This window comes from Amia ocellicauda, chromosome 4 (assembly GCF_036373705.1).
Source record: "Amia ocellicauda isolate fAmiCal2 chromosome 4, fAmiCal2.hap1, whole genome shotgun sequence".
Lineage (NCBI taxonomy): Eukaryota > Metazoa > Chordata > Actinopteri > Amiiformes > Amiidae > Amia > Amia ocellicauda.
The window spans coordinates 54961821-54972993 of NC_089853.1; the positions used below are offsets into that span (position 1 = coordinate 54961821).

The 11173-nt window shown below is 44.4% G+C and overlaps 1 protein-coding gene across 18 annotated transcripts in view; it reads left to right on the plus strand.

The window, feature by feature from the left end:
- The window catches only part of ralgapb (Ral GTPase activating protein non-catalytic subunit beta), a 36178-nt gene extending 25573 nt beyond the window's left edge, over positions 1 to 10605 (plus strand). For 6 of the 18 annotated variants that reach the window (XM_066702791.1, XM_066702797.1, XM_066702798.1 and 3 more), the window contains 15 exons: positions 180 to 362; positions 459 to 610; positions 704 to 891; positions 983 to 1089; positions 2367 to 2522; positions 3043 to 3093; positions 3590 to 3799; positions 4186 to 4344; positions 4456 to 4621; positions 4878 to 5000; positions 5251 to 5387; positions 5658 to 5766; positions 5990 to 6068; positions 6457 to 6605; positions 7262 to 10605. In XM_066702791.1, the coding sequence (XP_066558888.1) occupies positions 180 to 362; positions 459 to 610; positions 704 to 891; positions 983 to 1089; positions 2367 to 2522; positions 3043 to 3093; positions 3590 to 3799; positions 4186 to 4344; positions 4456 to 4621; positions 4878 to 5000; positions 5251 to 5387; positions 5658 to 5766; positions 5990 to 6068; positions 6457 to 6605; positions 7262 to 7455 (2163 nt within the window). In that variant the 3' untranslated portion in view covers positions 7456 to 10605. The remainder of the gene's footprint in view (positions 1 to 179; positions 363 to 458; positions 611 to 703; positions 892 to 982; positions 1090 to 2366; positions 2523 to 3042; positions 3094 to 3589; positions 3800 to 4185; positions 4345 to 4455; positions 4622 to 4877; positions 5001 to 5250; positions 5388 to 5657; positions 5767 to 5989; positions 6069 to 6456; positions 6606 to 7261) is intronic. The other 12 variants (XM_066702802.1, XM_066702808.1, XM_066702809.1 and 9 more) reach the window with 9 other exon arrangements.
- The last annotated feature ends 568 nt before the right edge of the window (positions 10606 to 11173 follow it).

The window sequence follows — 11173 nt, forward strand, 5'->3', positions numbered from 1 at the left end:
GGCAGCCATCTGAATGAACTTGTATATTGTACAAGAGAAGGAAGTGATCTTGGAGAAAAAGATTTTTGAAATATGTGACCGAACAGATGCCAGACACCATTCATTATGAAGGACTTGTCATTTTCTGTAAGGTGGTCTTGGGAGTCCTCCTCTGACCTGTGTCTGTGTGTGACTCACAGGTTAAGGCCGGGGTGGAGTCCTCGGACAAGAAGCGTGCCGTCAGCTCGGTGTGCAGCTACATAGTGTACCAGTGCAGCCGGCCTGCCCCCCAGCACTCCCGAGACCTGCACTCCATGATCGTGGCCGCCTTCCAGTGTCTGTGCGTATGGCTGACCGAGCATCCGGACATGCTCAATGAAAAGGTACGTCCGAACAACCCCAACTTCTCTCTCTCTCTAAAATGCTCCTGTTTGTTCGTTCGGATGTGAAACTGTAACGTTTGTGATCTCACACCTCAGGATTGTCTGATCGAAGTGCTGGAGATCGTGGAGCTGGGGATATCAGGGAGCAAGTCAAAGACCAGCGAGCAGGAGGTGCGATACAAGGGAGATAAGGAGCACAACCCTGCGTCCATGAGGGTGAAGGACGCGGCGGAGGCTACCCTCTCATGGTGAGGAGCCACTCGGAAGCCAGCCGCGGCTCATAGTATGCATCGGCACACTTTGAGGACTTGCTTCTTACATTTCCGGTGTTTTCCACACAGCATCATGCAGCTGCTCGGAGCCTTCCCCTCGCCCAGCGGCCCGTCCTCTCCCTGCAGTCTACTCAACGAGGACACGCTGATCAAGTACTCCCGGCTGACCTCCACCAGCCGGAACAACTTCCGCTACTTCGTTCTGGATAACTCCGTCATCTTGGCCATGCTGGAGCAGCCCCTGGGCAATGAGCAGAGTGAGTGTGCCCACTGTACCACCCCCCGTGTGAGGCACCGGTCTGGCTCTGTAAGGAGGCGAGTTTTCAATGACGGCCCTGTGTTCTCCAGCAGATCCCTGTCCGTCCGTGACCGTGCTGATTCGAGGGATGTCTGGCCGGCATGCGTGGACCATGCAGCTCTACCACCAGCCCCGAGGGGCGCGTGCCAACCAGAAGGTAGGTGACCTCAGGACTTCAGTGGGAGGAAACTGCGTGAGCCTCCAGCCTTTAACCCCAGATATACACCGATCAGCCATAACATTATGACCACCTGCCTAATATTGTGAAGGTCCCCCTTTTGCTACCAAAACAGCCCTGACCCGTCGAGGCATGGACTCCACTAGACCTATGAAGGTGAGCTGTGGTATCTGGCACCAAGACGTTAGCAGCAGATCCTTTAAGTCCTGTAAGTTGTGAGGTGGGGCCCCCATAGATCGGACTTGTTTGTCCAGCACATCCCACAGATGCTCAATTGGATTGAGATCTGGGGGATTTGGAGGCCAAGTCAACAACTTGAACTTGTGATTCATCAGACCAGGCCACCTTCTTCCATTGCTCCGCGGTCCAGTTCTGATGCTCGCATGCTCATTGTAGGCGCTCTCGGCAGTGGACAGAGGTCAGCATGGGCACCCTGACTGGTCTGCAGCTACGCAGCCCCATAAGCAACAAACTGCGATGCACTGTGTGTTCTGACACCTTTCTATCAGAACCAGCTTTAACTTTTTCAGCAATGTGAGCTACAGTATCTCGTCTATTGGATCGGATCACACGGGCCAGCCTTCGCTCCCCACGTGCATCAATGAGCCTTGGCCGCCCATGACCCTGTCGCCGGTTCACCGCTTTTCCTTCCTTGGACCACTTTTGATAGGTACTGACCACTGCAGACCGGGAACACCCCACAAGAGCTGCAGTTTTGCAGATGCTCTGACCCAGTCTTCTAGCCATCACAATTTGGCCCTTGTCAAAGTCGCTCAGATCCTTACGCTTGCCCATTTTTTCTGCTTCTAACACATCAACTTTGAGGACAAAATGTTAACTTGCTGCCTAATATATCCCACCCACTGACAGGTGCTATGATAACGAGATTATCAGTGTTATTCACTTCACCTTATTCGTCAGTGGTCATAATGTTATGGCTGATCAGTGTATATTTGTGTGGCTTTGCCTTGTTTACATGACATGAGTGAATTTTTAGACATTTTGAATTGTAAAAGGAAAAAATAAATCGGTAAGGCATGCCATATGGCTGAATTCGGACCTACATATAAACCATTATATATGTACACTACTTATGCTTAATTATATTTATCAATAGGCTTATACTACACGTGTTATCGAGTCTTTGCTTTTTCCCCATGCAGCCTCTGAATACTCAGGTTTTGATGCAAGGAGGATTTTGATGCATCCCAAGGAGCGATGTGCAGTTGATGGGTTTTCTTGGTGCTTCTTCACAGCAGGTGTTTGTCCCAGAGAGCCGACCAACCCCCAAGAATGACGTTGGTGTTAAGTTCAATGTTAAACACAGACCATTCCCTGAAGAAGTGGATAAAATTCCTTTTGTGAAAGCCGACCTGAGCATTCCTGACCTGCATGAGATTGTAAACAAGGAGGTGAGAGGGGAGTCTGTCTCCAACACTAACTGCTAACCTTGTGCTTTTTAGTTCAACTTGTATCAGTGTTACAAATGTGAGAAATGAAAGTCAGTGTAGGTTACTTAATGTATTATTAATATTAATGTTTTGTTTGATTGTTATTAATATGATCTTTCAACAATATACAAATTGTATGCGTGTTTCTCTTTTGCCAGTAAACATACATTTGTTTAAATAACGCAGCCAGTAGTAAAATGGTCTCAATGTGCTTGTTTAAATATATGAAAGGTTAATGTTTGGCAGCATTTTGTTTGGGAATCCCTGAGAAAACAACTAAAAATACAACGTAATTACTGACTGAAGATAACGTCTCATTAAGTGCCTCCGCGGAGAAAGAGCAAACCCACGTTGTCCGTTTCTCCTGTAGTCGTGGAGGGTTTCCAAGCTGACACTAGCAATTACAGCACTTCCAGCAGGCAGAGAAAAGGATGCATGTGATTTGAGTTCATAGAGAACACAATGTCTTTTGAACTGACAGGACGATCTAATCGCGACATGTGCGACGACACTGAAGTACTCTGACCCCGAAGTGAGTTGTCCTCGATCCAGTGATGGGATGGGCGTCTGCCGTTCACAGGGCTACTTCCACACCTTTTCATCGTGGTACAAACATTTGCTCCTTTTTGAACTGCCGGGAGTAGACGTTCCAAACCTGAGATGAACGAGCAGAACAATCTTTTTTTGTTTAATGTGAGCTTAGTACATTTCAGTCATTTTCCATCACTACCTTTAAAATGGAGCAAATGTTTGTATTTAAGTGAAAGCGTCTGGAGTATTGTCCCCGTAAACCTACAGACAAGCATGGTTACTAGTTTGGGTTACTGCTTGGTAAACAATCAATCTGACCCCTCCGATCTGCTCTTCTGGGGATGTGGGACATTTGTGTGTATATTAAAGATTCATATCTATTTTTTCTTAAGTGTTCTGGTGGCAGTGGTGTGCCCCTCCCCTTGGTATCCGGAGTGACTTGGGTAGTTTTAGTCTGTCTTTTTTATTTCTTTAAATTATCTATAACCGGTTTGCAGCTGGAGATGCAACATGACAAGCTGCGCAACGTGATGGTGAAGCAGATCGAGTACGAGGCAACGCTGGAGCGCCAGAGCGAGGAGCGCTGGAGGCACAAGAGCTTCCCGGACCCCCTGATCGACTGCAAGCCCCCTCCCCCCTCGCAGGAGTTCCAGACCGCCCGCCTCTTCCTCTCGCATTTTGGCTTCCTCTCGCTAGAAGCACTGAAGGTACAGGAAGCCCAGATGGGAGCTGGCTTTTCCGGGAAAACATCGGTCAGATCTTATAAGAACACTTTGACTACTGTTAAAATTATTTCTTTGTTTTGGACGTTTGTTTGTTTGTTCTGTTGCATGCAGTCATTCTCGACTGCTTCATACAGCATACAGACCTTTCCTCAAAGAATCACATTAAACTGCTTGAGGGATCCTGTTTTTTTTTTAATATACATATAAATGGAAGGCCAGTTACATTCATTCTACACCCCACAGTGAGATCGCTTTGCTAATTACCCATAAGCACCCAGTTATCAGATTAAGAAACGTAGCATCACTCAATCCACACTCGATTAATAGATGTCTGATTCATTTTGCAATCGATTTCTCTTAATTTCCAGGAACCTGGCAACAGCCGCTTACCTCCTCATCTAATTGCACTGGACTCGGCCCTGCCTGGGTTTTTCGATGACGTTGGCTATCTGGACCTCCTGCCCTGCCGCCCCTTTGACACTGTTTTTATATTCTACATGAGGGCTGGACAAAAGAGTAGCCAAGAGGTGAGGCCTGCCTGGATGGCAATGGAAGGGAAGCCCACTTGGGATCACGTATCCATCACAGTGACATATTTTCGACACGGCTCTGAATTTGATCTCCTTGTTGTTGGCCAGATCTTGAGGAACGTGGACTCGGCAGCTAATGTCCAGCACCACTTCCTGGAGTTCCTGCTGTCCCTGGGCTGGCCTGTGGATGTGGGCAGACACCCAGGGTGGACAGGAAACACCTTCACCAGCTGGTCAATAAACACCTGCAATGACAGCGAAGGGCAGAACCAGGGTGAGAGTCTGGTCAGGGTTAGTGGCTCAACAGGAAGTCACTGTGTAGTCTTGCCTCACTGTAGTGATACTGTCAGAACAGCCTTTTGAGGTTAATAATAAAGGTTTTTAATAACTGACCTGGTCCAGAGCTGTTTTCAGTTCAAAAGAACCAGATCAAGCAATCTATGACTAAGAACCCTTGGACTCGACTGCATTTGATATCCTGTGTGTTATGCACCAGCTCTGAATCCTCTCACAATGTGACTCTTCCACAGAAGAGACGGTGACCCTCGAGGACACCGGTGGAGGGGTTTTCAACGGAGAGAAGAAAGTTCTTTACTACGCAGATGCTTTGACTGAGATAGCCTTTGTCGTTCCATCATTAATGGACTCTTCCAGTGAGTATATGGGATCAATATTGATGTCTTTACTATGTGTATCAGAGAAACATTATGTCAGATTCATCTCCAGGTATTTCTCAGAGAATGGGACTATGTGTTTTGTGATTGTTTGCTACATGGTAGTCAGATGTATTGATTTTGCACAATGAAGCGAGGTTAGCTTTTGATGGTCTCTTCTGATTCCCGCTGTAATGAGGTGACATACATTTCCCAGATGAGATGAGGTTTCTGTGGTGTTGTATTGCAGCCGACTCATCAGAGAACAGCTTCTCCGCTATGGAGATCGACTCGCACATGGATCTCATGCCCGGCTTCCTCAAACAGCCCAACCTTACACTGGAGCTCTTCCCCAACCACTCTGACAACCTGGGCTCCTCTCAGAGGGTAAGCCAGCCGCACTGCACTGCCCTGCCCTGGCAAAGCAGAAGCTGGGCTGGAACGCATTCCTCAGTTTTAACGCAGACACGCAGAGACAGAGACGGACACACATTTTGTGAACCTGGAAAATTCATCGTGTGTAAATTTGAAAAGTGTTTGCTTTCTAACTCCCACCATTACTTACATTGCAAAAAAGTAAACCGTTGTTCATATGGCTGTGTACTAGTAACTGTGTTTGACAGTGTGAGGTATTAATTGTGTATTTCTTTGTCTTAGCAGAGTCCCACAGTGAAGACTAAGAAGATCCCCCCTGGACGGACAGTGCCGCCTCTCGGCCCGGAGACCAAAGTGCTCGTGGTTTGGGTGGAGCGTTTCGATGACATTGGTAAAACCCTGACCTTGTCACCGTCGTCTTGTAAATCTGATAAATGGTTCCCTAGCAGTTTTCTGTGGGGGGATTAAGAGTGGTAGAAAATAAGAGGTGGCATGGTTTTGTTGTTGTTGTTAAATTAGAATTTAATCTTTCTGTGTGTTAACTGATCTTTAGTGAGATCTCTACAATGCCCTTTCATTCAGATGGAGCCTGTTTTTCTTTTCTTGTGTTCCAGAAAACTTCCCCCTTTCGGATCTTTTGGCAGAAACCAGCACTGGAGTCGAGAACACCACCAACAGCAGCACCTCCCTCAGGTACCGATCCAGTTTACAGACCTGAAATCACGCCAGTAGATCTTACAGCTTGTAAGTGTATTTTTGATGGCGTAAATGATTTTCAGAAGCAGGATATGCAGTGAAAAGATCACATTTAATTTGACACACCCTAGTATTAAAACAACTCTGTGTATGAGGCCACATTGATTTGTTTTATTGGTCAGGTTCAGAATATGTAATACATTCCATTCGCTGGTCCATCTGTGTGCTGCGTTACAGTCCCAGCTTAATTTTATAGCCCCATTGTCGCTGCAGGGAACGAGCCGCCTTTGAAAGTGCTGGGAACGTAGGAAACGCTATGGAGAAGCTGCGTTTGATGGCTGGCCGGCCGGCCTCGCTCACGTCTCTGTGATCTCTCTCTTCTCAGGCCAACTGCCTCAGAAAAGGACATTCCGGTTATTTTTATCCACCCTTTGAAGACGGGCCTGTTTCGAATCAAGCTGAACGGAGCCAGTGGGAAGTTCAGCATGGTCATCCCTCTGGTGGACGGCATGGCGGTCAGCAGGAGAGCTTTGGGTGAGCTTCAGAAGTCACTCCTGTCCAGCGAATGGAAGACCTTTAACATCACAGATTCTGCTCTGATGAGCTCACACTTCCCTCGTTCCCCATTTAAACCAGTGTTTCATATCTGCTATTTTGTGTTTTATTTCATTTTCCATTTTAATGCATAAATATATATTAGATTTAGACAACTGCTTTTTTCCAAAGTAGCTTCTAGTGTAGTGAACTACTTTGTACAGGAGAAGCTTATATCTTTAGCTGGCTGCTTTTATAAAGTCACTTCCCCAACACTGCTTATGAAATGGAATCCTATTGGATGACAGTCACTGATGTTTTTTTTTTCTTAGTATCCAGTTCCAAAGCTTCATCCTGTTTAGTCGCCCGGCCTTCTCCTGTCCCCTCCTTGCCATATATTGTCCTTGGATCCCTCATTTGTATCCCAGGGTTCTTTGAAAGATCCAGTTGGGTTTTCTTTTGGTCCTGTAGTACTTATATTATTGTTTCTGGTATAGCCGTGAAACCTGACTAAAATATAAATGTGTATATATTTATTTATTCTTTTAAATTAATTTGACTTTGTACTTTCCCAAGTTTTGATCAAGAACAAAACAATAATGATCTTGTGAAGTCCTGCTTGCCTGAATCGTGCATCTCTTTCTCGTCCACTTCAGGGTTTCTGGTCAGACAGACGGTGATCAACGTGTGCCGGAGGAAGAGGCTGGAAAGCGACACATACAACCCCCCCCATGTGCGGCGAAAACAGAAGATCGCCGAGATTGTGAACAGATACCGCAACAAGCAGCTGGAGCCTGAGTTCTATACCTCACTTTTCCAGGAGGTGGGACAAAAACCCCTGAATCCATGATCCGGACTGAAAAGGACTGCTCAGATTCTATATATTTATAAACTATTTTGTTATTTATATCAGCACTTGGTGGCCACGTAGTTTGAATGCGGAGGTATACAAAGTGACCAGTAGCAAAATACCACACCCCCACACAGCCGTGCCAGCCACCCTGCTCTCCTGTCCGCTGCCCGACGCTTCACTTGAGCAGAAAGCCAATCCGTGCCGGCCCTCGAGGACAGGCATAGCGCTTCATAGGTGCGGGTTCCATGTCGGAGCGCAGAGTGTGTTCGTGGTAGTCAAGGGAAGAAATGTGGCCTGTGTTCTACAGCACCACATGATCCCTGGAGTGGCGTTTCAGGACCAAATTATTCCGCAGTTCGAGATCGTGTTTGTTTTTCCAAAGAGCGCGATACAGTCCCGCTGTTGGTCAGCTTCCCGTGCAGCTCCTTCCTGGACCGCTTCTCTATCAGTTCAGCCTTTTTGACACTCTGATTACTGTAATGTCCTCCGTGTTTGTGTTGCTTCAGAATGAGGTCATCCGGGTTTCAGCATTGGAGTGGTCTTGGCAAAATAAGAATTTCAGATATCCACACGTTTATTGGTACAGGGAATGTAATTTCTATCTTCCACAGATGCATTCAGTGAAATTGATTCACTATGAATCCTTGGGATCTTTAAGTATGCCCTTCTAATGATCTGTGTCCGTGCTTTTTGGAATTGAACTTCCTTTTGTATTTAAATTATCTTTGTCTCAGGTAGTTTAAATCCAATTTCTCACATCCTTGTGGACTTATATTGCAAAAGCAAATTCTCACTATTACCCAGCGGATCCTATGCCAGTTAAAGTCAGAAAATGAAATGTATATACACTGTAAACAAAACTAAATGTGAGAAATTATTTGCATCACACTGAAATTTTCAAATCATGGGAAATTTCCAGATTTCTCAAAGCCTTATGATCGTGACACTGTCAACTTTTTTTTTTGGTGTGTATTTCGTTTGGCATCCCTCATTTTGCCCACAGTTGTCTTTGTTCTCATCGGTAACCTCGGAGCCCATCAGGAACATTTGAATTCCAGCAGCTTTCCATTTGTGTTTTGGTAATAGGGAGGTTTGACAATTGCTTGTTCATGGATAATTCTTCCTAATGAAACGAACAGTATTCTATTGCAAGCCACTCAGTCTTCCTACTTTATATTGTTCAGATACTGAATGAAATCAATAGCAATACGGTCATTTTTAAGTGAAACGCTCCTTCCAACGTTGAAATTAATTGAAGTCCAGGAACGCGTAAAATCAGGTGATGCATCAGCCCTCTATTGCTGTATTTTCTAACATCATAGGGCCTTGTTCTGTTGTTGCTTTGTAGGAAGATGTTCGTAATTCTACAGAGGCTGTGTTTTGTATTCCTTGAGTTTGAGCTCCAGGTCCCTGCTGTTCGAAGGCTTTTCAAGGACCCAGTTCGCTCCCTTTCAGCAGGGAAGTGTGATGTTCTAAATCTTTCAGTCTCGAGTAAGAAAGTTGCATTTTCCTACATGAAGAGAGACTGCAGTGTAATCCCTTGTTATGAACAACCATGTGTCTGCAAGTTCCTTAAGCTTTTAAAAAGTTCAAAACCCTTTAGCAATCAATGGGATCTACAGGGAATTAATGTAAGTTACTATTTAAAAAATATATAGCCTACAAATAACCCTCACATTATCAAATTTTAAGATTTTACAATTATCAATGAAGTTTTTTTTTTTTTATTATTATTATTAATGCTTGGACAACATACATGTTCAGTTCCTTATTCCCCCTGCAATGCCTCCTTCTTGTTAATACTTGTTTGTAAGGTATATTAAGGCCTAAGAGTAGAAAGAGAGGAATCGCAGAGCATGGTAAATGATTTTGTAGGTCACCACCGCTCAGAGGCTCAGAGTCGGAAGGAAGCTCGTGTGGTTTTCACGCAGCCTGACCTTTTCCGCCAAAAGGCGTCGGTGCAGAACATGTCCTCTGAAACCTAATATCGCACCCGTCTGTGTTTCAATTTCTTCATAATTTCAATTCAGTTCCATTACGACATAAATATTCAAGGGCTTAAACCACATTTTGTTGAGTTCCACCAACATGAACCTCATGGGCCTGTGTGGATGGTATATCTGTAACACACCGGCGGTTTTCATTTGAACTGCTGTATTTGTCTCACGCCGAGGACTCTGGAGTGTTGGAGCCCGTTTCTGCTTTTGTTGGGGAAGGGGAAGCGATCCTTGCTGTTGGAGCAGCTCAGTTACTAATAACTCTCTAATGGGAAGTTATGAACTTCCAAAGTAGTTATTTTCAATCAATGTCAAAGCTTTAGGCTATGGTGAGAGTCTGGAGTTGGTATTTTCTTTTCTGCAAAAATATATAGATATATATATACTTGGAAAATATTTGCATTAAGGGAAAAACACAGACATGACCTCAAAATACTAGGTAAGTCAAAACAATGTTGTATGGCAGTTGGCAGTTAGGCACCAGGTATTCAAGTACCCAGTCGCTGGAGGTTGTCTTCATGATTATAATTTTTTACTATACTATCCAACAAATCTGGTGCTGTTTGTTGGATGCATCAGACACTACGTTAAACTTGATGAAAACAGAAGAATTTGCCGGCTTGTGCGAAGTAGTGAAATGAGAATGGTCGCCTGGGCTCTGTCAGAGAGGTGTGTGCATTTGTACCTTTTAAACGCGCAAAACACAAGCATACTCGAGGACAGGAATGTGTTCAGGGCTGCTCGTATGCCTAAGGCTTTATTGAATTCCCCAGAGGAATAACATCAAGACCGCTGTATGCTGAAAAAGTACGGAATACTATGTACAATCTGAATCTCGAACACATTGCCTAAACTTGATTTTTCTTTTTTTTGTTTTCTTCTAATTTTCCTGTTCTGTTCCTATGAAATGTATTCATGTGTTCTCTGTAAATATTGCAGGCTTTAACTTGAGATGTATAGAAATGGAGGACTATCTGTAAATATGAAGATGTGAAGTATATTTCATTTGTCTGTATCTCTTTATTCATTAGGAAAGGCACAAAAGCTTGTTTGTATTTATGCCAATTATATATGTGTCCAAAAGAAACACATTGGATATTGAATGTAACACATATGTATTGAATAAAATTTTAAAGACCTTCTTATCATACACTGTGGTGTTGTGCATTTCTTACACAGATTTAAAAATATATGAATGCCTTCAGATATGTTCTTGCATGTAATCAATATATACCTAATCAAGTTGTGCTCTGCTGATGCCAACATACTCTTAATGACATGACACTACAAATTGTCCCCACCTGGGGGCAGTGGAACCATAACAGCTTAAATCCCTTCTACCCAGGCAGTCAGACTCCGTGGAGTCACGGGAGATTGAATCGCATTATAACATTTGCATGAGAGACTGAACGCCTCATCTTGTAGTTCCCTCGCGCTGCACATCAGAACACTTCTGCGTGTCACTGATCGCTGTCTGTAATCCACCATCTCATCATCCGTGTCCTGCACTTCTTGTAGGGGCAGGAAATTTAGCAACTAACTTTTTAAAGATACTAATGTCAGACTAATGGCATGCTCTTACAACCGTCCAAAAAAAGAAACAAGCGATCTGTATGTGAGAATGGTATGAGCAGCATGAACATGAGAATACATTTGGAACACACCCATGTCAGGAAAAGAGAGGATGTGGACCACATACAAATAAAAAAATCTCACCC